This window comes from Pogona vitticeps, chromosome 2, assembly GCF_051106095.1.
Source record: "Pogona vitticeps strain Pit_001003342236 chromosome 2, PviZW2.1, whole genome shotgun sequence".
NCBI lineage: Eukaryota > Metazoa > Chordata > Lepidosauria > Squamata > Agamidae > Pogona > Pogona vitticeps.
In genome coordinates this window covers 7,820,130-7,848,093 of record NC_135784.1, presented here as the reverse complement: position 1 = coordinate 7,848,093, position 27,964 = coordinate 7,820,130, and the positions used below count along the sequence as shown (strand labels likewise).

The following is a 27,964-nucleotide window of genomic DNA, read 5'->3' as shown; positions in this document are numbered from 1 at the left end:
TTGTTAATTCTGTACAAATTCATTTATTTACATCATTTTAGATTTCATACTTAAATACACTAAATAAAAAAACCTAAGGCACTCTTACAGACGTGAGGAAAAAAACTATCGGTAGAGATCTTTAAATCCAAACATCATACAGTAACGCAAAAACTGCAGGCTTACTTAAAATACATCCTTGCACCATGTAAAAAGATGCAGCAACTTAAATTTGAATAATAGGGAAAATTTAAGCCGTGTTTGAATCTAAAATCCAAACACATTAAAACACTAGTGATCATAATCCGGAAAGACAGAATACATCTTCAGAACACTTCAAACTTCCTAAGAATACAATGATAACAATAAGAAAAGCTTATTATTTTCAATGAAAGACATGCAAAAATATTTAAACTTTAAAAATATACACAAAGTTTAAAAAGCACTATTTGGCTATAAGTGTGTTGTTAAGAAACAGAATATTTTGTTTTCATCCAGCCGTTTGTAAAATCCATTGGTGACTGTCCACTGTTATCTTTCCTCTCTTCCAAAGACTTTCACCCAGTATCATGAAACCAAATATCTATGTTTCTCCATTCCTTTCTGTTTGTTTGTTTGCTTATAAAAATTAAGTAATACAAACTCATTGGCACCCTCTTTAAAATTCAATTACTATTATTTAGGAGGATAAAGCCTTCTAAAACAAATGACAGCTTCTCTCTCTTCACTACTTGCTTTTCTTTCATCAGTTAGCCTTAGAACATCCATCCCTTTCTCTTTTTAAACTAATTTTGTAAAAGCTTCCATAGCACAATATATGCTTATTCTAAATTTTTTTAGCAAAAAGTTCCACCTCTATTTTGTGCTATCTGTTAATTAACGATAGAAGTAAAACACATCACAAGTGGCACTTCAAAATGCACTCCATTTTTCTCTTTTTCTCTCTTTTTTGCATTGAGTCAGCTTTTGGTTGCTTAATCTTTCCACTGGAAACCAGCACAAAACTGAATGAGCTTCTTATGCCTTATTTAATTCTCAGGAGCTCCTAATAAAGCTCTTTCCACATTCCATGCATTTCTATGGTTTCTCCTGAGTGTGAAACCTTTAATGTAATCTAAGGGCATCACTGTGACTAAAGCCCTTTCCACATTCAAAGTATTTATGTGGTTCCCCCCCAGTGTGAGTTCTTTCATGTGACCTAAGGACACTGGGAGGTGGTGGCGCTGCGAGTTAAACCGCAGAAGCCTCTGTGCTCTAAGGTCTGTAGATCTTCAGCTGTAAGATAGAATCCATGGGATGGGCTGAGCGCCTGTCGCTTGTCCCAGCTCCAGCAAACCTAGTGGTTTGAAAGCATGCAAATGTGAGTAGATAAATAGGGACCACCTTGGTGGGAAGGTAACAGTGGTCCGTGCCTACGTCCCACTAGCCATGTGGCCATGGAAGATTGTCTTCGGACAAATAATGGCTTTATGGCTGGGAAACAGGGATGAGCACGGCCCCCTAGAGTCAAACACAACTGGACAAAAATTGTCAAGGGGAACTTTTACCTGACAACACCGTTACTAAAGCTTTTTCCACATTCCATGCATTTATGTGGTTTCTCCTCAGTGTGAGTACTTTGGTGTGAACTAAGGTGTCCACTCTGAATGAAGCTTTCCACATTCCATGCATTTATGTGGTTTCTCCCCAGTGTTAGTTCTTTGATGTACCCTAAGCTGACCACTCTGACTAAAGCTCTTTCCACATTCCATGCATTTATGTAGTTTCTCCCCAGTGTGAGTCCTTTGATGTAACCTAAGGTGATCACTCCGACTGAAGCTCTTTCCACATTCCATGCATTTATGTGGTTTCTCCCCAGTGTGAGTCCTTTGATGTAACCTTAGGGCGCCACTGTGAATAAAGCTCTTTCTACATTCCATGCATTTATGTGGTTTCTCCCCAGTGTGAATCCTTTGATGTAACCTAAGGGCGCCACTGTGACTAAAGCTCTTTCTACATTCCATGCATTTATGTGGTTTCTCCCCAGTGTGAATCCTTTGATGTAACCTAAGGGCGCCACTGTGACTAAAGCTCTTTCCACATTCCATGCATTTATGTGGTTTCTCCCCAGTGTGAGTCCTTTGATGTAACCTAAGGTGTCCACTCTGACTGAAGCTCTTATCACATTCCATGCATTTATGTGGTTGCTCCCCAGTGTGAATCCTTTGATGTAACCTAAGATGACTACTCTGAATAAAGCTCTTTCCACATTCCATGCATTTATGTAGTTTCTCCCCAGTATGAGTCCATTGATGTAACCTAAGGTGTCCACTCCGACTGAAGCTCTTTCCACATTCCATGCATTTATGTGGTTTCTCCCCAGTGTGAGTCATTTGATGTAACCTAAGGTGACCACTCCGACTGAAGCTCTTTCCACATTCCATGCATTTATGTGGTTTCTCCCCAGTGTGAATCCTTTGATGTAACCTTAGGGCGCCACTGTGACTAAAGCTCTTTCTACATTCCATGCATTTATGTGGTTTCTCCCCAGTGTGAATCCTTTGATGTAACCTAAGCTGACCACTCTGACTAAAGCTCTTTCCACATTCCATGCATTTATGTGGTTTCTCCCCAGTGTGAATCCTTTGATGTAACCTAAGGGCGCCACTGTGACTAAAGCTCTTTCTACATTCCATGCATTTATGTGGTTTCTCCCCAGTGTGATTCCTTTGATGTAACCTAAGGGCGCCACTGTAACTAAAGCTCTTTCCACATTCCATGCATTTATGTGGTTTCTCCCCAGTGTGAGTCCTTTGATGTAACCTAAGCTGATCACTCCGACTGAAGCTCTTTCCACATTCCATGCATTTATGTGGTTTCTCCCCAGTGTGAGTCCTTTGATGTAACCTAAGGTGACCACTCCGACTGAAGCTCTTTCCACATTCCATGCATTTATGTGGTTTCTCCCCAGTGTGAATCCTTTGATGTAACCTTAGGGCGCCACTGTGACTAAAGCTCTTTCTACATTCCATGCATTTATGTGGTTTCTCCCCAGTGTGAATCCTTTGATGTAACCTAAGGGCGCCACTGTGACTAAAGCTCTTTCCACATTCCATGCATTTATGTGGTTTCTCCCCAGTGTGAATCCTTTGATGTAACCTAAGGGTGCCACTGTGACTAAAGCTCTTTCCACATTCCATGCATTTATGTGGTTTCTCCCCAGTGTGAGTCCTTTGATGTAACCTAAGGTTACCACTCCGACTGAAGCTCTTTCCACATTCCATGCATTTATGTGGTTTCTCCCCAGTGTGAATCCTTTGATGTAACCTTAGGGCGCCACTGTGACTAAAGCTCTTTCTACATTCCATGCATTTATGTGGTTTCTCCCCAGTGTGAGTCATTTGATGTAACCTAAGGTGACCACTCCGACTGAAGCTCTTTCCACATTCCATGCATTTATGTGGTTTCTCCCCAGTGTGAGTCCTTTGGTGTGACCTAAGGGTGCTAATGTGACTAAAGTTCTTTCCACATTCCATGCATTTATGTGGTTTCTCCCCAGTGTGAGTCCTTTGATGTAACCTAAGGTGATCACTCCGACTGAAGCTCTTTCCACATTCCATGCATTTATGTGGTTTCTCCCCAGTGTGAGTCCTTTGATGTAACCTAAGGGCGCTACTGCGACTAAAGCTCTTTCCACATTCCATGCATTTATGTGGTTTCTCCTCTTTGTGAGTCCTTTGGTATGACCTAAGGTGTCCACTCTGACTGAAGCTCTTTCCACATTCTATGCATTTATGTGGTTTCTCCCCAGTGTGAGTCCTTTGATGTAACCTAAGGGCACCACTCTGACTAAAGCTCTTTCCATATTCCATACATGGATACATTTTGTCCCCTGCATGTGTTCTTTGATGTCTACTGAGGTGACATGCATTTACATGGTTTTTCTCCTGCATCAGTCCTTTCATGTAAAGTCCATGCCTTCCCATTCCTATTTTCAATTCTCTGCTTTCTTGCTTGATTGCGAGTTCCTGCCCAGGTTTTTCCGGATGTTGCTTCGCAATTTTCCTCCTGTTCATCGTCATCTTTTAGATTATTGAAACTCATTTACTATAATCTTAGAACTGCAGAGCTAGAAGGGAAGTGAACTCCCAACTTTTGGCTCCGGAGTTAGGTTCTTAAACCAATGTGTATGGAAAGGGAGAAGAATTTGATAAACCACATCTGTGAGAATAAAAGCAAACATTTAAACATTGAAATACGGAAGGTATTTGGCCCCAGCTATATTAAATATTACAAATTCTAAATGCTGCATATTACAGTAGTACCTCGGTTTACGAAATCAATGTGTAATGTGTCATGCAAAAAATACATAAACCGGGTTGCCATAGTGATGGTGGTGGCTCTACAAACCTCCAGGCACAGGGAAACTTCCTTCACAAAGTGAAAGAAACAGGGGGGAAAGACATTTAAACCGAGGCATTATTTCGAACTGATTTCCATTGGTAAACCAGAAATTATGTAAACCTAGGTGTACATCTAGGTTTAACATCTATATGAGACTGCTTGGTGGGGTCATCAGGGGGTGTGGAGCCTTGTGTCATCAGTATGCTGATGACACCCATCTTTACATCTCCTTTTCACCAACTGTAGGTGATGCCGTCCTGTCCCTCCAGCGCTGCCTGGGGGCCGTATTGCAATGGATGCAGGAGAACGGGCTGAGGCTGAACCCGGACAAGATGAAAGTTCTGAGGGTGGGTGCCCTTGGGGTTGGTGTCCTGGGTGGCTCTCTCACATTTGGGGGGGTGACCTTGCTGCTAAGAATGGGGTTCGCAGCCTGGGGGTACACCTGGAACCGACTCTCACCATGGAAACCCAAGTGGCGTCGGTAGTTTGCACCCCCTTTTTTCACCTTTGGCGGATTGCCCGGCTGCGACCCTACCTTGACATGGGGACGCTCACTACCTTGGTACATGTGCTCGTAATCTCAAGATTAGATCGCTGTAACGCACTCTACGTGGGGCTACCTTTGAGGCTGATGCGGAAACTTCAGGTGGTGAAGAATGCAGCGGCCAGACTCCTTACTGGAGTGAGAAAACACCAACATATTTCTTCTGTTCTGGCCAAACTGCACTGGCTGCCCATCCGTTTTCGCATTGACTTCAAAGTTCTAATGCTTACCTATAAGGCCCTAAACGGTTGAGGACCTCGATACTTGGTGGAGCGCCTGCTCCCACCAAGGTCTACTTGGATCACCCGCATGAGTCAGGAGGTGAGGCTAAGGAGCCTGACGCCAAGGGAGGTCCGGAAGGAAAAGACACGAAGTCGGGCCTTCTCAGCAGTGGCTCCTCGCCTTTGGAACAACCTTCCTCCGGAAATTCGCGAGGCCCTAACGCTGGGTACTTTCAAATGCCAACTGAAAACATGGATGTACATCCAGGCCTTCCCTCCTGTCAACTACTGATTTCTTTGCTTTGCTATTTATTATTTATTTATTCCTGCACTATTTGTTATTGCTGTATGCTAATGTTTCTATGTTTTTTAAATTGTTTTTGCTATTCTGTAAGCCGCCCAGAGTGGTAGAATATACCAGATGGGCGGGATACAAATCGAACAAACAAACAGACAAACAAATACATAAAACGAGATACTAATGTACCTCAAATGTCTTGTTCTTGGAAGTGCTACCTATTAAATGCACAGGGCCAGCTATTTATTTATTTATTTATTTATTTATTTATTTATTTATTTATTTATTTATTTATTTATTTATTTATTTATTTATTTATTTTAATTTAATTTATACCCCGCCCATCTAGACCAGTCTACTCTGGCAGCTAATATTAAAAAAGGAGTAAAAAGAATATAATAAAATAAAAAACAATGATAGTATAATAGTTCAAGATGGAGGAAAAAAATTCAAGTGATGACAGGAGGGAAAGCCTGCCTAAAGAGCCAGGTCTTACGTTTGCTCTTAAAAACACCCAGTGAAGGAGCCACTCAGATCTCGAAAGGGAGACTGTTCCAAAGGTGAGGGGCCACTGCTGAGAAGGCCCTGTTTCTTGTTCTTTCTCTATGGGCCTCCCTCTGCGTTAGGCCCCTCAGCCACCCTTCCTGGCTAGAATGAGTGATTCAGGTAGATTTAGCCGGGAGAAGGCGTTATGCTAGATATTGAGGTCCTGAACCATTTAGGGCTTTATATCATCTTTAACGCTTTGAAAACAATGCAGAAATGAATGGGCAGCCAATGCAAGGCAACCAGACTGGGGGAAATATGCTGATATTTTCTTGTCCCACTGAGAAGTCTGGCCGCCACATTATGCACCATTTGAAGCTTCTGCATCAATCTCAAAGGTAGTCCCATGTAGAGCGCATTGAAGTATTCTAATCTTGAGATTACAAGCACATGGACCAGAGTGGTGAGCGCCCCAACATCAAGATAAGGAAGCTGGGCAATCTGCCACAGATGGAAATAGGCAGAGCGGACCACAGATGCTACCTGGGTTTCCATGATGAGCGCCAGATCCAGATGGACCCCCAAGCTGCAAACCTCACTCTTCGCGGTGAGAGTCACTCCCCCAAAAGAGAGGGAGTTTCACAAACCACCAATGGAAGGGCAACCCATCCTCAGGACCTCCGTCTTGTCCGGGTTTAGCCTCAGTCCATTCTCCTGCATCCATTGCAGTACAGCCTCCAGCCAGTGCTGAAGGGACTGAACAACACCCACTGTGACTGGAGAAAAGGAGGTGTAGAGCTGGGTGTCATCAGACAGGTGGAGCTCAGGGGTCTCCACACGTGGATGACACGTGGTGTTAACAGGAGGAGTTTAGATTGATTTGGCACTCAGGAATGTTTTGGGAAAAACCGGGCTTGTACAAGAGGGAGGGGCTTCACCTGAATGAACACGGAACTGAACTGCTGTTGCGTATCATTTAAAAGGTGGCAGAGCAGCTTTTAAACTGAATCCTTGGGGAAAGCCTGCAGGAGACTAGCATTCATTTAGGGACTCCTCATCCCTGTGGAGAGAGGGTGGAGAGGACAGACAACAACAAAATGATTATAGTGTCGGAATTAGGACTGGGAGCGTGATGGGATGGGATTGTTGGTCCACAAGAAGGAGAAGCAAACAAGCTACCCTTCTTGGGGAGCCCTGTACACAGGTGCTTTTATGCAAATGCCTGAAGCATCTGAGCAAAGATGAGAGAATTTTATCTATCTATCTATCTATCTATCTATCTATCTATCTATCTATCTATCTATCTATCTATCTATCTATCTATCTATCTATCTATCTATCTATCTATCTATCTATCTATCTTATATCCCGCCTATCTAGTCCCTCAGGACCACTCTAGGCGGCTTACAGCAGACATATAACAATATAATAAAAACAATTTTAAATAATGGAGAAAACACTAGGAGGAAAAAAGGGGAGATCAGGAATTAGCTGCGGGGAAGGTCTGCCGAAACATCAGTGTTTTTAGTTGATTTTTGAAAATACCCAGCGAGGGAGGCGCACAAATGCCAGGGGGCTGGAACATTTTATTTATTTAACTTTTTTATTTACTTAACTTTTATTTGGAGGATATAAGACTGATAGAGTGGCCATAACTGAAACCTGGTGGGATTGGGAAAACCAATGGGATACCGCAATCCCAGACGATAAACTCTAGAGGAGGGACAAGTAGAGGCATGTGGGAGGCGGGGCGGCCATCTTGGTCAAAGAAGAGATGGACGGCAGTGGGTGCTATCATCTTCCAGAGCAAAAACTTAAGGGGGACCTAGAAATACCGAGAGAAATCAGGGAGTTGTCCAAAAGGGACAGGATTGTAATTATTGAAACTCTATCTTCACTTTGACTGAGTTACTAAAAGTAACAATTTTATGGTGTGATCCTCCATGATGTATATGCTCCTTCCACCCACCATCTTCCTCAGTTCCTGAATTTTTATCCGCCGGATGTGAAGGAAATAATTCATTAGATATGTAATTAACCCGTGACGGATAGAGGGGAAGGATGGGCGGGTTATGTGAATTCACAGAGGACCACTGGTTACAGATACGTACCCTCTTTTTCTTTTTCGTGGCCTCTGTGAATGCACGCATATGGGTGACTAGCAAGCTGCACTTAGCAGTTGGTGGGTCATCACAGAAAGAAGGATGACAGGATAGCTCTGCCAAATGCAGCATCTTGGCATGCTCTGACGTCGAGCCGGTAGTGCTTGACAAACGTGGACTGTGTGTACCATGTAGCAGCACGGCAGATGTCAGGGACCTCGGTGCCACGTTGGAAGGCAGTAGAGGTGGAAAGCGCCCTGGTCGAGTGAGCTGTCAAATGTTCTGGAGGGGATTTTCTTGACAGGTTGTAAATGAGGGAGATAGTCTGTACTATCCAGTGTGCTATTGATTGAGAGGAGGCTGGAGTTCCTTTGTTTGAGCCATGAAAACAAAGACAGACTTCATTGGACTTTCTGAAAGTTTTTGTCCTTTCGATACAGAAGGCCAAGGCATGTCTGACATTGAGATTGTGGAGCATATGTTCCAGTGGCGATGATGGAGATTTGAAGAAGCACAGAAATATAATGGATTGGTTGAGGTGGAAGCCAGAAACCCCCTTCGGGAGAAAGAAGACGTCAAAGTAAAGAGTCACTTTATCGGGGTGAAACTGGATAAAGGGAGGATTGGCCCAGAGAGCTGTGAGCTCGCTGGCTCATTTGGCCGACGTGATAGCCACTAGAAAAGCTGATTTGAGGGTGAGGAATTTGAGGTCGATAGACGCCATGGGCTCGAATGGAGGCCGCATCAAGGCATTAAGCACCAGCTGCAGTGACCACTGAGAGGTGATATGCTACTGAGGGGGACGAATATTGTTAAGTCCCTTGAGGAATTTTTTGACAGTTGGGTGAGAAAACAACTTGGAAGAAGGAGAGTCGTCCGGTTGAGCCATAATGGCTGACAGGTAAACCTTCAGTGTGGACTGGGACAGACCGAAACTGAAGAGATGAAGGAGGTAAGAAAGTAAGGTCTTTAGGGAGATAGGAACTGCAGATAAGTCATTGTCATGACTATATTTAAAGAAGGATCTCCATTTGTTTTCATATAGGGGAGTGGTGGAAGGTTTGCGAGCCCGAAGCAGAACTTGTATCAGGCTGCAAGGCTGAGAGAGGCGACAACGGGGTGAAAGACGAGGCCGTGGTCGAGCGAGAGGAGATCTGGGCGGAGAGGAAGGCGGATCATGTCCGACGACATCGAGACCAGGTGAGTTAATCATGGCTGGCGGGGCCAGTACGGGGCTATCAGGATCATGTTGGCACCGTCCTGTCGAAGACGGACGATCACCCTCTAAATGAGAGGTAGAGGGGGAAACATGTAAAGGAGGACGTGGGACCAGTCCATCAGGAACGCATCGCCCAGAGAGGTGCAGTCCCGCCCCGCTCTGGAACAGAATCAGGCACACTTCTTGTTGGCATCTGAGGCAAAAAGGTCTATGGATCGCGTGCCCCAGCGCCAGCAAAGCCGCTGGAATATGACATCGTTCAGAGTCCATTTGTGGGTTCTTGTCGGTAGTCGGCTGAGGCAGTCGGCCAAGGTATTGTTGTCGGTGGAAATGTGGACAGCAATAGGGAAGCCATGGTTGGAATAGCACCACTCCCAGAGGTCGACTGCTAGGTACAGGAGAGAGGGGGAGTGCGTGCCCCCTTGTTTGTTGACGTAGAAGAGTGCAGTGGTGTTGTCTGTTGCCAACTGCACAACCTGTCCTTGGATTAGGGGTAGAAAGGCATAGAAGGCTTTGATGATTGCCAGCAGTTCCAGATGGTTTACGTGACGCGGCAGTTCTTGTCTTGACTATCGTCCGTGGACTGTGTGCTGAAGGCAGTGGGTGCCCCAGCCCGTGGGGCTGGTGTCGGTTGTGACCTGTATTGAAGGTCACAAAGGGGAGAAAGGCCTGCCGATGAGAAGGTTGTGTGGACAAGTCCACCAGTCGAACTGGGAGGCCAGCTCTGGCAGCCGAGAAGACGGGGGGACTGTGACTGGGTTGAACATAGAGAGATACCAGGCCTGCAGAGACTTGCGAGGCCCCACTGTATACTGTCCCCATCCTTTTTTTAACTTATATGCAGAATACATCATGCAAAAGTCCAGAATGGAAGAATCTCAAGCTGGAATTAATATTGCCGGAAGAAATATCAACAACCACCAATATGCAGATGATACTACTCCGATGGCAGAAAGTGAGGAGGAATTAAGGAACCTTGTAATGAGGGGGAAAGAGCAAAGTTAACATCAACATCAAAAAAACTAAGATCATGGCCACTGGTCCCATTAGCTCGTGGCAAATAGAAGGGGAAGATATGGAGGTAGTGACAGATTTCACTTTCTTGGGCTCCATGATCACTGCAGATGGTGACAGCAGCCACGAAATTAAAAGACACCTGCTTCTTCGGAGGAAAGCGATGACAAACCTTGACAGCATCTTAAAAATAAGAGACATCAACTTGCCAACAAAAGTCCGAATACTCAAAGCTATGGTTTTTCCTGTAGTGATGTATGGAAATGAGAGCTGGGCCATAAAGAAAGCTGATCGCCGAAGAACTGATGCTTTTGAATTGTGGTGCTGGAGGACACTCTTGAGAGTCCCCTGGACTGCGAGGAGAACAAACCTTTCTATTTTGAAGGAAATCAACCCTGAGTGCTCACTGGAAGGACCGATCCTGAAGCTGAGGCTCCAATACTTTGGCCATCTCATGAGAAGAGAAGACTCCCTGGAAAAGACCCTGATGTTAGGAAACTGTGAGAGCAAAAGGAGAAGGGGACGACAGAGGATGAGATGGTTGGACAGTGTCATTGAAGCGACCAACATGAATTTGGCCCAGCTCTGGGAGGCAGCGAAAGACAGGACGGCCTGGCGTGCTCTGGTCCATGGGGTCACGAAGAGTCGGACACGACTAAATGACTAAACAAGAGCTTGTCTTACCGCAGAGCATCAAGTGCATCAAGACCTCCCTTTTCTGTTTTTGCTTTCTTCCTACATTTGGGAGGGTTTCCAAACGGAAGGAGAGGCAAAAGCCAAAAAAGGCGTTCTGATTATATACCACCCCATAGCGCTTCTAGCACTCTCTGGGTGGTTTACAAGTTAATTATGCAGGTGACACATTCCCCCCCTCTCCAGCAAGCTGGGTACTCATTTTACCGACCTTGGAAGGATAGAAGGCTGAGTCAACCTTGAGCCGCTTCCTGGGATTGAACCCCAGGCCGCAAGTACAGTTTTGGCTGCAGTACAGCGGTTTAGCCTCTGGGTAACCCCTCCCAGGCCTTCCTTTGCCCACACTTGGCTGTGGGGCATTTTGGACCAACATGAATTTGGCCCAGCTCCGGGAGGCAGTGGAGGACAGGAGGGCCTGGCGTACTCTGGTCCATGGGGTCACAAAGAGTCAGACACGACCAAACGACTAAACAACAACAACAGAAGCAGAAGAAACCAAGAAGAGGTAGCAGGAATACACATACCAGAAAGATCTGGATGTCCTGCCTAACCTAGAGAGTATGGTTGCTGATCTTGAGCCAGACATACTGGAGAGTGAAGTCAAGTGCCTTAAAAGGCATGGCTTTCCAGCTGAACTATTTAAAATCTTAAAAGATGACACTGTTAAGTTGCTACTCTCAATATGGCAGCAAGATTGAAAAACTGGGCATTGACCAGAGGATTGGAAAAGATCAGCCTACATCCCAATCCCAAAGAAGGGAAGTGCCAAAGAATGCTCCAACTACCATCCATTCTGAAGGAAATCAGCCCTGAGTGCTCACTGGAAGGACAGATCACGAAGCAGAGGCTTCAATACTTTGGCCATCTCACGAGAAGAGAAGAGTCCCTGGAAAAGACCCTGATGCTCGGAAAGAGTGAAGGCAAGAGGAGAAGGACGAGATGGTTGGACAGTTCATTGAAGCTAACAATGTGAATTTGACCAAACTCCAAGGGACAGTGAAAGACAGGAGGGCCTGGTGTGCTCTCCTCTATGGGATCACAAAGAGTCGGGAGTTCCTGTACACTATATTTTTGGGGTATTCTCTGCCTTTAAGAGAAGTCCCAGATGACTTTGTATTGGAAACAACAAAGGAGATGTCAAAGTGCAAATTTCACCATGGAGGGATGGGAAAAGAGCAGGGTGTCCCAGGGATCGGTCCTGGAACCAGTGCTTTTCAACCGGTTCATAAATGACATGGAGACAGGGATAAGCAGTGAGGTGGCCAAGTTTGCAGATGACACGAAACTTTTCTTGGTGGTGAAGACCAGAAGGGATTGTGAAGAGCTCCTGAAGCATCTCTCCAAACTGGGAGAATGGGCGGCAAAATGGCAAATACGGTTTAGTATGAAAAAAAATGTAAAGTACTGCAAACTGGGACATCAAATCTTTTTTTAAATCAGCTAATGGGTTCTGAGCTGTCTGATCAGCAAAAAGAGCTTGGTGTGCTGGCAGACAGCTCGATGAAAGGGTCAACCCAGTGTGCGGTGGCACTGAAGATGGCCAATTCCATGCTTGGGTTAATTAAAAAGGGGTCTGAAAATAAAGCAGCCAACATTATACAAAAGGCTGGTAAGGCCACACCTGGAGTAATGCAGACAGTTCTGGTCGACGCACCTCAAAAAAGACAGAGTGGAACTGGAAAAGGTGCACAAGAGAGCAACTCAAATGATGACTGGGGCTGGGGCCCCTCCCTGATGAGGAAAGGCTACAGCATTTGGGGCTCCTGAGTCTAGAGAAAAAGTGCCTGAGGGGGGGACGTGACTGAGATCTATAAAATTATGCAGGGAATGGAGCAAGTGGATGGAGGAAAGCTCTTTCCCTCTCACGCAAGACGAGAACCCTCAGGGGACATCAACTCCAACGGAGAGTGAAAAAAGAGGAAAGAAAATATTTCTTTACCCAGTGTGTCGCTAGTCTGTGGAACTCCATGCCACAGAATGTGCTGGTGACATCTAGCCTAGATGCCTTGAAAAGGGGGGTTGGGGGGATTTCTGGAAGAAAAGTTTATCACAGGTGACAAGCCATGATGGGGATGTATAGCTCCCAGGCTTCGAAGGAAGGGACCTCAAAAGGCCAGATGCAGGGAAGAGGGATCAGGAGACAGGTCTCTCGTCATCCCGTGTGGTCCCACAGGCATCTGCTAGAGATATAGGAGGCTGGACTAGATGGGCCTTTGGCTTCATCCATAAGGACTCTTTTCTTAATTACGTTATATTTTAGCTCCAGAGACAACAACCTGCGAGCTTCCCCTCCACTCTAAAGAAGAGATGATATGACTTAGGCCTCTGATGGCACCACGAAGCCTGTGGAGGAAAAGACAGAGAAGAGCTGAATGAAGTCGTTTCTCAGGCTTTGACATCCCTCACCATCGAACACAAGGAAGGGAGAAGATGCTGATGTGTGACACCTTTTCTGAAGAAAGACGTATTTTAACACATCTGGGTGCCATAGCCCTAAAAGCAAAAGAAAAAAATTGCTCCATTCTGCTGATGGGCCACTTACTCACTTTCCTTCTTTGCTTCACTTTCCAGAGGATTAGCAGCATGTTTTTTAATTTGTTTTGTTTTTACATGGAAAGGTACAAATGCCCAACAGCCCCTTTCAAGACGATCAGAGGGACTTTCTTCCCGGAAAGTTGATTTAGGATTGCAACCTAAAGATGGGGTCCTTCCCTAGTCATGCTTAAAACAGATCGGACAAGAATGGAGTGTGTTTCTTCATTTTGTTTCTTTCAATGGGTCTGATCAAAGCCCTGCTAACTTAATAAAATAGCAGCAGCAACAGGAGGAGAAGGAGAGGAAGAAAGCAGAATACTGGCCCAGGTCAAAGTGAAGGAGTATTTTTAACTCCCCAGCTATTTCTTACATCATTTTTAATTCCTTAATTTGGAATCACTCCCTTGCTCTTTCTAAATGGAGGAGACCCACCAGCCAGCCTGTGGGAGTTTGTCAAAGCAACTCCGAGGTCAATGCATGGATTAAAGAGCCCTGCGCTTGTTGAGATTAATAATCCGATCTTTCATTTGCTTTTCCCTTTTCAAAGTTCCCCAAACAGAAGCGGCTTCTTCAGTTCAATCTTCAAGATCCCAAAAGGGGAAAGAAGAGACTCACAAGAGCCCCATGAGAGAAAGGGGGCAGAAGGGTCCTACCCTTTGCCCAAAGAAAGTGGAGGGAGTTTAAGTTAGCAAAGAGGGGCAGAGGATGAAGGGGAAGAAAACATTGCTCAGCCAGGAAACCTTTCTACTGGGGCAATCGGGAGAGTACAGGATGGAGCTGAAAGTTAAGGGAAGAGTGGACGCAAATACCAAATGGAGAAAACAGAAAATGCAAAGCGGAAGAACCGTCACCCACGCAGAAGCGTGGAATCGCCTTCCCAGAGGAGATGACCGGAAGGGGAGAGCGGTGGACTGAGGAGATACTGCCCCTCTTGTATTGGCTGGTGTCAGACTCAAGGAAAGACCCACAGAAAAAGGATTACGGTAGTCTATTCTTGAAACTATCTGAGCGTGGACCAATCCGGGGAGTGATAATTACATCCAGGCAGGGGCCCAGCTGCACAATCCATCTAAGAGGGAAGTAGGCGGATCAGACCATGGGCGCTACCTGCTTCTCCACTGACAGCGTTGGCTCCAGGAGAATGCCCAGCGTGCATTGGGAACCACCCAAATCACAGACATCAGGGTTGGAGGACCCCTGTACAGGGGTGCCTCGCTTAGCGAGCGCACCGTATAACGACGAATCCGTATAGCGATCCCCTTTTTCGGGATCGCTATATGGACCACCCAATCGCCGCACCTCGCATTGCGATGATTGGGGAGTCCGGCCGCCATTTTGGAGCCGCGTTCGGCGGCTCCAAAACGGCCGTGGGCAACCCGAAATGGTCCCGCGCTGTGTTTTCGCACCCTCAGCAAGCGAGGGGAGGGCGCGAAAATGGCTGCCCGGGGCCATGAAACTTCTCTAAGTGGGAAGTTTAGGGCCGATTTGGAACGCATTAAATGAAGTTTAATGCGTTCCAATGGCTTTTTACTTCCCGCTTAGCGAAGATTTCATATAGTGAAGGTTAATCCGGAACGGATTAACCTCGCTATACGGGGCACCACTGTATTTTTGGTTTTAGCCTTAGTCTATGGTCCCTTTATCCTCCCATTGAAGGAGAAGGTGGGAACAGAAATGATGTTTCCTGTTAATCAATTATCATAAGAGTCCGGAGTACAGGTGGAGGGTGCAAAGCAAAATTCCCCAGTCTGGATTGTCTATTGAAGGGAGGCTTGAAGGGGAACCTCACACACACCCCAAATCAGGACAACCAAGGTTTGCCTCTTGTCAACAGGACCGGCCCTTGGTGAGCATGGGGTTGGGGTGAGCAGGATTGAGCTATTTAAAAAACACCTAAATAAGATGCAAAGTAAATCAAACCCCAAAACACCACATGTTCAAAGAAGAAGTGTGGTGTCGTGGATGGAGTACCAGACTGGAAACCAGGAGACCTGGATTCAAATCCTTGCTGGGCAGGGAAACTGAGAGGTGAGTGTGTGTGGCAAGGCTACTTGAGCCACCTCTTGAAACCTCACTTACCTTGCAAATGCTGGAGCGATCTGGGATTTGGTTCTTTCTTTTTAGTCACAAAAAGGCAAAGAGAATTCTGCTCAGTCTCGCCCCTTCCTAAGAGAAAAGAAAAATAGAAAAGATCAGCCTGGAGGCTTCATGGATAAAGCAAATCAAAAATGTTTCCTTATGGGATGTCCCTTCGTTTTGTTTCAATTGAACGGGGCTCCATCCCCATCTCTCTCTCGTCTTCAGGCAGCAAAACAAGACGAACACAAAAGCAGGCAGGCAGGCAGGCGGATCTTCCCTCTGACACATACAATGAAAGCAGCAGCATACAAGATGGGATGTCTCTCATTGTTTATTTAAAATATTTTTAATCTTACCTTTCTCATTAAAAAAGACCCAAGATAGCTTACGTGCATCAGAAAAAGGCAATATTTAAAACTGAAAAACTCCAAGACTACAAGTGTTAGAATGAATCAAACCAAAGCTACACTAAAATAGTACTGTAAACAGAATCAATATCTAGAAAACACCAGAGCCCGTGTGATGTAGAGGATTGAGGGTTGGACTGGACTCTCTGTTGTCACAGGACCATTTGTAATTCAAATTATGGTTCTTATTATTTGGGGATTATTTGTATGTGCTATATCTAGACTTTTGCCTCTGTGTATTGCTTTTTGTTCAACTCCAAGCCCAGGAACAACTAAACAAAGAGGAGGACATTTAGATTCATCATCGTTTCTATTGTCATAATTTTAAAAGGGGCGAGTGATGCCTGGATATGGCCAAAATTAGTTTTATTCCTGGTCTTGGGGTAGAAAATCTTCCTCTACATATTTTTTCCCAATATTTCTTCTCCCTTGAGCTTTGTATTAAATCAAAGGCCTATATTTCACACCTTCCAGTCCCTCATCTTTCAACTAGCAGATGGCCCAGTTAGGAATGCTGCCCAGAAGTCAAACACGGATAGAACCACAGAATCATGGGAAAGTGAAGTTGGAAGGGGTCTAGAAGGCCATCAAGTCCAACCCCCTGCTCGGTGCTGGAATACAGTCAAATCAGATCTGCTAGCTGATGATCCAAAATAGTCAAAATATAAAACACAGCAGGGACCCAGAGGCTGAAAGCCATAAATCTGGTTCCTGCTTGGACTTTCAGCTGGTTGCGTCTTGTCTGACCTCTTGCTGGAGCTAAAATATTGGGTAGCAGGCTTGGTCCATAACAAAATGGTCACAGTGCCAGAGGACTGGAGGACGACACATCTCACGCCAATCTTTAAAAAGGGAAGGAGGGGGGACCCAGGAAGCCACAGGCTGGTTAGCCTAATGTCTGTTCCAGGGAAGACAGTGGAAAGCTTCATCCAAGATAAAATCTTTAAATACACAGAACAAAAACCTTTGCTGAGGGAGAACCAGCATGGCTTCTTTAAGGGCAGGTCTTGCTTCACAAACTTTTTAGAACTCTTTGAAAAGCTCAACAGGCATGTGGATACGGGCAAATTGGTGGATACTGTCTATCTGGATTTCCAGAAGGCGTCTGACATGATCACTCGCTGCAGGTTGCTGAGAAAACGCCACAGTCAGGGGATAAGAGGGCAGGTCCTCTTACAGACTGAGAATTGATATTTTCTACACATCTGGGGTTCATAGCCCTGAAAATAAAAGAAAAAAAGTTGCCCCTCCTTTGGGGGGGTGGGCCAATGGGCCACTTACTCACTTTCCTTCTTTGCTTCGTTTTCCAGAGGGTTAGCAGGGTGTTTTTTGTTTGTTTGTTTTGCTTTTACATCAAAAACTACAAATTGCTGCCAATCAGAGGGACTGACTTCTAGTAAAATGGATTTAGGATTTCAACCTAAAGATCGGGTCTTTCCCTAGTCGTGCTAAAACGAGATTGGACAAGAATGAAGGGAGTGCGTTTCTTTATTTCCTTTAATTCAACGGGTCTGATCAAAGCCCTGCTCACCAAATTAAGCAGCAGGAGCAACAGAAGGAGAAGAAGAAACCAGAATACCAGCTCTCGTCAAAGTGAAGGAGGATTTTTAACTCTCTAGGTATTTCTTGGATCATCTGTTAGGGGGAGGCACCAAGGTGTGCTTAACAATGACGTTCACAAGTGCTCAATATCCTGGATGCCTGAACCCAACATGAAAAGTTAAGTTGTGTTTCATTTTTCCCTCTTCCCATAATTGTCTTCTCCTTCCCAAGGGCATCAGGGAACCCCCAGGCATAGCCCTGCCCCCCCATTCCCATCAGCTGACGTCTGTTTCAGGCTTGTGAAAGAAGTCCTGAGGAATCCAGGCTGAAATCTTCCCTCCCTTTCTTACATCCTTTTTAATTCCTTAATTTGGAATCACTCCCTGGCTCATCCCACATGGAGGAGACCCAACAGCCAGCCTGTGAGAGTTTGTCAAGGGAACTTCGAGGTCAATTCACAGATTAAAGAGCCCTGCGCCGGAGGAGATTAATAATCAGATCGTTAATTTGCTTTTCCCTTTCCAAAGTGCCCCAAGGCAGAAACCGCTTTTATTTATTTATTTTATTAACATCTAGGAATAAGGCAAGGAGCACAGAAGGTAGAGGGTGATGGGGGGAAGAGGGGGAGGGGAACACAAAATGTACTGTCATCCAATCTGTTCAAGTTGCAATATTTAATTGATTTTCCGCTTTTCTGCAATTCGGTTGGTTGCCCTTCAGGGTTTAACTTACAGCTACATCTTAATTTAAGGTTTCGATTTACCATCCCCAAACAAACAAATGGGCAAGAGGAAAGGTTTAATCGGATATCGAACAGAATGTCTTTATACCTATGGAGGAACTGGGGGGGCGGAGACACCCAGAAAAATCCTTAATTTGAAAAAAAAATTCTTGCCATTTCTGGCTTACTTACTTCCTGGTTTCCTGAGACAATCTCTCTTCCTCCTCCACAGGCCGGGCAATGCCTGTCCCCTGCGGCAGCTGGGGCTCCCCCCACAGCCTTGGATTGCATCCCCAGTGTTCTGGGTGTGAAGCTCTGCCTCCCTCTCTCGGCTGTGTTTTTCTTCCTTCCAGATCCCTCCCTTGCTTGCGGGGTCGAGGAGACCCAGGCACCCCATCCATGCCAGAGGCAGGGGAAGAGGGGTCTTTGGAGAGAGGGTTCTGATGGTCTTGGGGGCTCCCAGAGGCATCTGGTGGGGACACAGGGGCAGACTAGAAGGGGCACTAAGAGGGGCCCCTGGGCCTGATCCACCACAGGGCTCTCCTTAGGCTCTTATGTCACTTCCTCTAAGAGAAAGGCAAGAGGGGAAAAGGCCCTCTCCCACCTCTCCCTCTCCAAAAGAACCCCCCATGCGGGACCGGCTCATTCCGTTCACCCTCCTGGATCCCAAAAGTAGGAAGGAGGAATTCGGGAAAGCGCCCCAACAAGCTGTGTCTCACCCGCAGCAGTTAACGCAGGGTGGAGCCCAGCAGGACTGGCAGCTAAAACAATAATAACACTCTGCACATGTTCAGAGAGGCAGCGTGGTTGGTAATCAAACAGGGATTCCTGCAACCTGGGTTTGGAGTTTGATTCCCCCCCCATGGGCCGCCTCCTGCTGGACGTCACTTCACAGGCTATGAAATGAAGCAGAAAGGACAGCAGAACCAAAGGGACAGGATGAAGAAGATGGAGATGTCACCCCCGTCCAGTCCTCTGCGAAGGGCGGAGAAGGACCGGTTGGGTCAAGTCCATCTCTGTGGCCTCTCTGCCCCTCGAGAGCGGCTACAGGAGACCTGGGGGTGGCGACCCCCTCCCCAAAAGGCTCCTGGGGCTGCCGGTGATGGGGCTCAAATCCTCCGACGTCCTTATCCAAGCGGCGCAAGAAAGGGCCTTCTGCTGACGGGAGAGTAGCTGGCTGGAGAGCTCTGGGGTTTCGGATCAGTGCCTGTGGAGCCGGAGGTTGGGAATTTGATTCCCCCCCCCCCAATTGGGCTGCCTCCCGTGAGAAGAGCCAGCCGGGACAGCATTGGGCCAGCTCCACCGTCCCAGGAGAAGGATGATGATGACTGTTTTAATAGGATGGTGGTGCCTCAGGTAGCAATAAAAAGCTCACCTTCCTTGCAAAGGTTGGAGGGATATGGCATTTTAACCCATCTCTTTCGGTCCTGTACTCTGGACAAGATTTACAGGGCATTTTCTTTTAACAACATAAGATTTAAAAATAGTTAGATAGAAGATAGCCCATAGTTTCCAATCACACCTGCTTCCCAGGCTGAGATACACCATCTGTGGAAACTCTGAAAAACAAGTACTACAAAATCCATCTCCTCACATAGACCAATCAGCCTAACATCAATCCGAGAGAAAATTCTGGAACACATTATTAAGCAGACATTACGCAAGCACCTAGAAAACACTGCATTAAAAAAATAGAAGCTCATATGGATTTATGAAGAACAAATCCTTTTAGACTAACTTGAGGTCATTTTTGACCTTCCTGACAGACGGAGGGAATACTGTAGACATAGTATAGCTTGACTTCAGCAAAGCTTTTGACCAAGTGCCCCGTGATCTTGTGATTAGCAAGCTAACTACTGTATTTTTTGCTCCATAAGACGCACTTCCCCCCCCCGAAAAAGTGCACAGATATTAGCATACCCAATATGCAGAGAAGGCAGGAAAATTCAAACTTTCAGTTAGTGAAGAGGCTGCTTGTCTGCTTCCTTGCTAGTCCAAGCAGTTAGAGCGCTGGGAGAGAGAACTGGGACTGCCTGGTATTGTCATTTTAAAATGTAAAATTTAGTTTAAAAGCTGCTTGTTTTGGGTTAAACCGTGCTTGGGTGAAAAGGTGCTCTGTTTGAGTTGAAGCCTGCTTGCCTGGGAAGTCTTTTCAGACCATCGCTGATCAGCTGTTAGGTGGGGAGAGGGGAGGGGAAGGAGCAGGAGCGGAGAAGAGCACAAAATGGCTGCCGTCTACTGGGTGCCTGCTGGCTTTTAGCTGTTTGGGGCTCTTTTTTGGCTGTTCTGGGGTCTACCAAGGCACTGTGAAGAGCCAGGCTCAGTCTACAGTACCTGGTAAGTGACTTTCTTTTAAGTTTTTTAAAAGTTTCTGACCTTTCCCCCCCATAAAAATGCATTAATTAATTTTCAATGCATTTCTATGAGAAATTTGGATTCAACTTGCAAAGTTTTCAACTAGAATGTATTTCCAAAGGGTGTTGCAGCAAGGAAACTAACTGTGCCTTGTGACTTCTTACTGGATTGCAGTACTGTACCTGCTTCCTGGTTTCAGCTACTATAGTCAGTATTCAGTTTTTTTGGCTCATCAAGAACATTGTTCATGGCTTTGTGTGGCCTAACCTGTTGTGCCTTGCATGCTATAAACATTCAATTATGTCAGAAAATGGAGATTTGGTCTTATGCTGACCATGTGCTACTGCTGGTGAATGAGATCAGGTTAAGCTTTGTGTTGCTGTTCTTTTGCATAACCTAAAGTAAATAAGGAAAACCAGCTGTTAAATAGTTTAATTCCACTATTTATCTTCCACACAGCTAAAAGGGACCTCTCAATGCAGTGCCAAATCAGACAAACCATTTCTAACAATACAGGCTTGAACTGTAGCTGGGCAGAGTTGCACAACAATCTCATCTGTCATTGAGACATTCTATAAGCATGGGGAGGAGGTGGATGAAAGGAAATGTAAAATATAGGTAGCGTGGTATAGGTCTTATCACTGGCTGATAATGGTCTATATGTACTTGAATTAAATTTATGGTACATAAATTTATGGTACACAAACTAGAATACACAAAGCTTTAAGTCTCTCCATTTGTTAATGACAGTGGTAATGGTTCTTAATGCCACTGTTGACTGCTGTTCACTTTACATGGTTCAAATATTATTCTGTTATAGTTTATTAAATATTTTATTACACTATTTGGTTCAGAATATATTTTCCTTGTTTTCCTCCTCTAAAAATTAGGTGCTTCTTAAGGTCAGGTGCGTCTTATGGAGCAAAAAATACGGTATATATGGGCTGGATAGAATAACTGTTATGAGGATACAGAGTTGGCTACAGAATCGTACCCAGAAGGTGATGATTAGTGGCTCCTTCTCCAACTGGGAGGAGATAACAAGTGGGTTACCTCAAGGCTCAGGCTTGAGGCCCAATGACCCAGTGTTTTTCAACCTTTTTATTAATGATATTAATAAAAATATCCCCCTGGGGATGCAGGGAATGCTAATCAAATCTGTAGATATCACAAAATTGGGCGGAATAGCTAACACCCTAAAAGACAGAAAAAAAATTCAAAATGAGCTTGGTGCGCTGGAGCTCTGGACTGAAAACAAACGAATGAAATTTAACAAGGAGAAGAGCAAAGTCCTGCACCTTGGAAAGAGAAACCAGTCACCCAGTTACAAGATGGGGTATCCCTTGCTCAGCAATACTATAAGCAAAGAAGATCTTGGAATCACAAGTTGAATATGAGCCAACAGTGTGATGTGGCTACAAAAAAGGCAAACACTGTTTTAGGAGAGATTAACAGGGAGTCTCCAAATCCTGCAAGGTCCTGGTTCCCCTCTATTCATCATTGGTTATGCCTGATCTAGAGTACTGTGTCCTGTTCTGGACACTGCACTTCAAGAAGGATACTAACAAATTGTAGCAAGTTCAGAGGAGGCCAGGAGGCCAGCTTCCTGTGGCCCCAACAGATGCCTCTGGGAGCACACGAGATCCCTGTCTCCTGTTACCATTCCTCTGTATCTGGGTTTTGGAGGTACATTCCTTTTAAACCTGGAGATGATACATTCTCCTCAGCTTGTAACCTGCGACGGACTTTTCCTCCACAAATCCCCTTTTCATGGCATCTAGGTGAAAGGAAAGTCCAATCCTGCAAAGAAAAATACTGCATAGGAACCTGGAATGTAAGACCTATGAACCTTGATAAGTTGGACAGGAATGGGCGAATTCAATTCAAACGATTATCTTAACTACTATTGTGGGGGGCAAGAATCCCGTAGAAGAAATGGAGTAGCCCTCATAGTCAACAGAAGTGTGGGAAAAGTTATACTGCGATACAATATCAAAAATAATAGAATGATTTCAATACGAATCCAAGGCAGACCTTTCTGCATCACAGTAATCCACGTTTCTTCACCAACCACCAATGCTGAAGAGGCTGAAATTGACCAATTCTATGAAGACTTACAACACCTTCTAGAACTGACACCAAAGAAAGATGTTCTTCTCATTATGGGGGACTAGAATGCTCAAGTAGAGAGTCAAGAGATAAAAGGAACAACAGGGAAGTTTGGCCTTGGGAGTTCAAAACAAAGCAGAACAAAGTCTAATAGAAATTTGTCTAGAGAACAAGCTGGTCATCACAAACACTCTTTTCCAACAGCACAAGAGGTGACTCTATACATAGACATCACCAGATGGGCAATACCGAAACCAGATTGATTATGTTCTCTGCAGCCAAAGATGGAGAAGCACTATACAGTCAGAAAAAACAAGACCTGAAGCTGATTGTGGCTCTGATCATCAGCTTCTTGTAGCAAAATTCAAGCATAAACTGAAGAAAGAAGGAAAAATGACTGAGATAGTCAGGTACAATCTAAAACAAAATCCTTATGAATACACAGTTGAATTGAAGAACAAATTTAAGGAATTAAATTTGGTGGACAGAGTACCTGAAGAGCTATGAGGCTCATAACATTGTACAGGAGGCAGCAACAAAAACCATCCCAAAGAAAAGGAAACGCAAGAAAGCAAAGTGGCTCTCCAAAAAGGCCTTATAAATAGCAGATAAGTGAAGGGAAAGAAATTGTAAGTGAGATAGGGGAAGTTACAGAAAACGGAATGTGGAGTTCCAAAGAATATCAAGGAGAGACAAGAGGGTCTTCTTAAATGAACAATGCAAAGATATAGAGGAAAATAATAGAAAGCGAAAAACCAGAGGTCTGTTCAAGAAAATTGGAGATATTAAAGGAAGATTTTGTGCAAAGATGGACATGATAAAGGACAAAAATGGTAGGGACCTAACAGAAGCAGAAGGCATCAAGAGGAGGTGGCAAGAATACACAGATGAATTATACCAGAAAGATCTGGATGTCCCAGACAACCCAGATAGTGTGGTTGCTCATCTTGAGCCAGACATCCTGGAGAGCGAAGTCAAGTGGGCCTTAGAAAGCATGGCTAACAACAAGCCCAGTGGAGGAGATGGCATTCCAGTGGAACTATTTAAAATCTTAAAAGATGACTCTTATGTTGGGAAAGTGTGTAGGCAAGAGGGGAAGGGGATGACAGAGGACGAGATGGTTGGACAGTGTCGCTGAAGCCACCAACATGAAGTTGACCAAACTCCAGGAGGCAGTGGAAGACAGGAAGGCCTGGCGTTCTCTGGTCCATGGGGTCATGAAGAGTTGGACATGACTTAACGACTAAACAAACAATAACCCATTACAGTGGTGCCTCGCTAAACAATGTTAATCCATTCTGTCAAAATCGTTGTCTTGTGAAAACATAATTTAGCAAAGCGTGGCTCCCCATTGGAATGCATTGAAATCCGTTTAATGTGTTCCAATGGGGAAAAATTGTTGCCATTTTGCTAAGACCGGCCATAGGGAAACCAGTTTGCGAAGCGCCGATCAGCTGTTAAAATCGTAGGCTAGCAAGGCATCGGTCCCGAAAATGCCGGTTTTGCAAAGTGCGGACCGAGCTATCAAAATCATCGTCTAGCGAGGCATCGGTCCCGGGGGAAAAAAGTCTTCTGAACCGCGGAACGAAGATCGTCCAGTGAAAATCGCCCATGTGCTATAAACCAACCAGACACATTGAAAGGGGGAAGATGGCAGTACAGGAAAAAATTAACAAAGCTTCAGGCAGCGAAAGGAATTAAATCTACACACCCACCTCATTAATGTTATTTATTGAGGAGGGATAATCTTCCATAGATACTGATGAGTAGCTAAGCTAATACAGTGGACCCTTGACTTACAGACGGCTTGACTTACAGACTTTTTGAGTTACAGACTTCTCTGGCCGCAAAATTTAGGTTTCATTTGCTGCCTGAGAATTGACTTACAGACCAGAAAAAACCAAAATGGAACAAAAACGGCCTGTTACTGGATTAATCGGTTTTCAATGCACTGTAGGTCAATGGAGACTTGACCTACAGACTTTTTGACCTGCAGCCACCGTTCCAATACAGATTAATTCCGTAAGGGTCCACTGTATCAGCCTCTGAGGGTCTTACATTTGGGGGGATTGTGAGCCAGTTTGAAATGTGAACATTTTAAGAGCATGTTTCAAAGCTCTTATATACCACGTCTGCAATGGGACAGAGAGTGGGGTGGGAGGACGGAGTAAGTAATGAGAATTACTATTGCATTGTATACGTTCAAGACATTTGTTTAAAAAAGAGAGAAAGTTACCTGGAGAGATGTTGTTGCCAGAAATCTCCAGCAGGAGGTCCTCGCGCAGAGATCTCAAGCTTTGATCCAAAAGATTCCACGCTCTATTGGGGTCAATACGGCGTCACCTCCTCAAAGGCCACTGGAAGCGGGAAGGAGAAAAGAGTCTTACCTTTTCTCGGTAAGGCTTTGGCACTGTGTTGGGGCAGGAGATCCTCTTAAGAAGGTAGCAGACCAACCCTGACACACCCACCTACACCTATGGCAAGGAGGACATGGGGTGGATGGGCAGGAGAAGCGAAGTAAGAAGAGGTGGAGCAAAAGAGAGAGATGCCCCACCCACCCCAAGGCTCCTCCTACCGATGGGTGGGGCATCTCCTCCTCCTCCTGGATCCCCCCCCCCCGAAAGGGAATCCAAAATGCCTCACAGCCAAGTGTGGGCAAAGGAAGGCCTGGGAGGGGTTACCCAGAGAGTCACTGCCTCTCCTTCCCTATGGAAACCCTCCCAAATGCAGGAAGGAAAGCGAAAACGGAAAAGGGAGGTCTCTATGCACAGGAGGGGAAAACCACCACCACCACCAACCCAGGATGATTCCCTGCACACTCACACACACACACATCAACGGAGATTCCCTGGAGCTTCCTGTCCCCTAGGGTGGGATTGTGACCCTTCCTCTCTCTCTCTCCAGCCCCATAAATCATCCCTGTAAAAACTACATATGAAAAAAGACATGGTCTAATGTTTCAGTTTCTTTATCACTGCAGGGGAAGCATCGATTTTCATGCAGTATACTGTGGAAACGTCCCTCTAAAACTGCAGATGGAAGGCAGTTAAATCTAGCTCCTGAAAAGGCCTGCCAGTAATTTGGGATGGTGTTTAGGTTTTTCCAGGTAGTTAAGCTCTTGGGTGGAATTTGAAATTTAGGCCAAACTTCACGGGTGAACAGATTTTGCGGACTTTGTAAACACCTTTTCTCGGTAAGTCTTTGGGAGGACAAGCTAAACCCACCTAAAAAAAGCATAAGGAAAGCCCTCCTAAATCAAACCACGGCTCTCTCTGGTCCGGCCAGATGAAGGTGGGGGAAAAAGGGGGGGGATCCAAAAAAACACCGAGAAGCCTTGGAGGAGAAGGCGGGGGGGGGGGGTGAGAGAAACTGCGCCTTTTTGGCCTCCCTGGCCGGCAGAGCAGGAGGGACGCCCTTTTGTGTCTCTCTCTCTCTCTCTCTGTGTGTGTGTTTGTGTGTGTGTTTGTGGGTGTCCCTTGCACAGACTGACCGGGAGCCACTACCCCCCCATCTGCAAGCAGGAAGGCTCGTTGCCATCTTTCAACTTGCCCAGAGAGAGAGAGAGAGAGAGAGACGGAGGAGCTTCCTTCCTTCCCGCTCCTTCTAGAAAGACGACTCGCTCGCGATCCTGAAACCTGTTGGGGGAAACTCAGCCCCACCCCACCCCCACCCCCCTCTCCCAGGGACCGAGGGGGGGGGGACCTACTTACCAGAAGAGGCTCCTAAAACTCGCCCAACCGCCTTCCTGAGGTGAAACGTTCCGGCCGCCTTCTCAACTACGCATGCGCCACAGCCCCCTCCCCCACTGGCTAGCCCCCCCTTGTGGGAAAGAGGAGCGCATGCGCGAGAGGGAGAGCGAGCCCGAGCACCCAGTGAGGGGATCTGGCGCGTGCGCAGAGACGAGCCGCGGGTGGGTTTGGAGAGCAGCCTGTGAGTCACGCGACGGGGAAGAAAGGGGGTGGGGGAAACGGCCGTTCTTGTCCCAGTCAGCCTTCCAAAGGGGATGGGCTTCTCCCCGGAGACAGGTGACACCAAAGGAGCAGGAGGAGGAGCGAGCTCTCATCGTCTTCAACCTATCCCCTGAGTGTCCCCGGGTTGCCAGGCAACCCCCGCATAGACGCCATAATAGGGCAGGGCGACGCTCAAGGGGACCAGCCCTGGAGGGCTTCCGCCCAGCAACGGGTGACGCGGAATAGGGGCAAGTTCTCATTGGGTCTCCATTGTTCTTCCCTGGGCGGAGCCAGAGCCTGCAGACGGACTCAGAGTCTCCCCCCTTCAGCCTCATCTTCTTGAGACCCCAGAAGTCCGGGCGTGGTGTGTGTGTGTGTCTGGGTCGGTCCGCCATTGAGGAGGAGGAGGAGGATGGCGGCCGGGGCAACCTCTCAGAAAAGGAAGCGAGGAGGAGGACCGCCACCCCCCAACCACCATTAAAGGGGACGAAGGGCTGGATGGAGAGTTGAGAGGGGGGAAGAGATGGCAAGCGGAGCCTCCCCCCTTTATGCCCTGCGTGGACTCCAAGGCAGGGAGAAGGTTGGGCTCCCTGGGGAGAAAAAGTGGGGCTGAGGGCCAAGGGGGTTCCCTGCAAGGCTGAAGGGGGGAGACGCCCGCAGCATAAATTCCCCTTTCTCGGAAAATTGGCCTGAGATCACAAGGAAACCGAGGCCTTTGACTTCGCGGTTCCACGGGACTCCTGGTCAGTTTCTCCCTGAGGGACTGCACAGGATGCTGCATTCACGACCCCCAGCCCACCCCCATGGAAATGAAAATCTCCCCCTTGAAGAAACTTCCCTCTTTCTCCAGACTCAACCGGGACTACCCTTTCGGGGTCATGCCATGCAACCCAACTGGGAGAGACTGGAGCAGGTGATGGTGGTTGCCCAGAGTCAACTGGAAGGTGACCTTGCACCCCAGATTTTTCTTCTGCCGCCCTCCTTCCTACCGAGAGACCCCCACCATCCCACTCTTGATCCCCTTTTTGGTATTTTTTGAGGGGGCGGGGAGGGAACTTTCTTCCTCTGTCCCGATCCTGCTTGCTCCCCACTTTCATCCCTTTTCTGCAGGATGGGGCCATGGTAGCCAGGATCTACGAGCGATGAAGCGAATAAGGAGACGGCTAGAGTGCACTTGGAGGAAGGAACCGACGGTTTACAATAAGATTGCTGTCAGGATCGCAACTAACCGTTACCTTGATAAGGTAAAGGCTGCTAGAAGACCTTACGTCGCACTTGCCTGGCTCCGCTCCTTCCTGGAGGACCGCCCCCAGAGAGTGCAGATTGG

The 27,964-nt window shown here is 46.3% G+C and overlaps 2 protein-coding genes and 1 long non-coding RNA gene across 4 annotated transcripts in view; 2 read left to right on the top strand and 1 right to left on the bottom strand.

The window, feature by feature from the left end:
- Positions 1-27,964, top strand: part of LOC110070683 (uncharacterized) — a 394,582-nt gene that overhangs the window by 51,081 nt on the left and 315,537 nt on the right. The gene's annotated exons all lie outside the window — the stretch shown is intronic.
- LOC140703740 (uncharacterized) lies at positions 8-27,803 on the bottom strand. Of its 2 annotated transcripts, XM_078387475.1 has the most exons (4): positions 26,398-27,803; positions 24,924-25,044; positions 15,554-15,640; positions 8-4,179 (listed from the first exon to the last, which is right to left on the bottom strand). In XM_078387475.1, exon 4 carries the CDS (start codon positions 4,038-4,040, stop codon positions 1,608-1,610), a length of 2,433 nt encoding a protein of 810 aa, XP_078243601.1. In that variant the 5' UTR covers positions 4,041-4,179; positions 15,554-15,640; positions 24,924-25,044; positions 26,398-27,803; the 3' UTR covers positions 8-1,607. The 2 variants fall into 2 exon arrangements, with proteins under 2 accessions (XP_078243601.1, XP_078243602.1); XM_078387476.1 differs by lacking the exon at positions 24,924-25,044.
- On the top strand, positions 4,608-14,449 carry LOC144587425 (uncharacterized). The gene is made up of 2 exons (XR_013542581.1): positions 4,608-4,709; positions 9,059-14,449. It is a non-coding gene; the product is annotated as an uncharacterized LOC144587425 (long non-coding RNA).

Excerpts from the sequence above, each read along its gene's own strand:
- LOC140703740 (XM_078387475.1), bottom strand. The coding sequence starts at position 4,040 with ATGACGATGAACAGGAGGAAAATTGCGAAGCAACATCCGGAAAAACCT.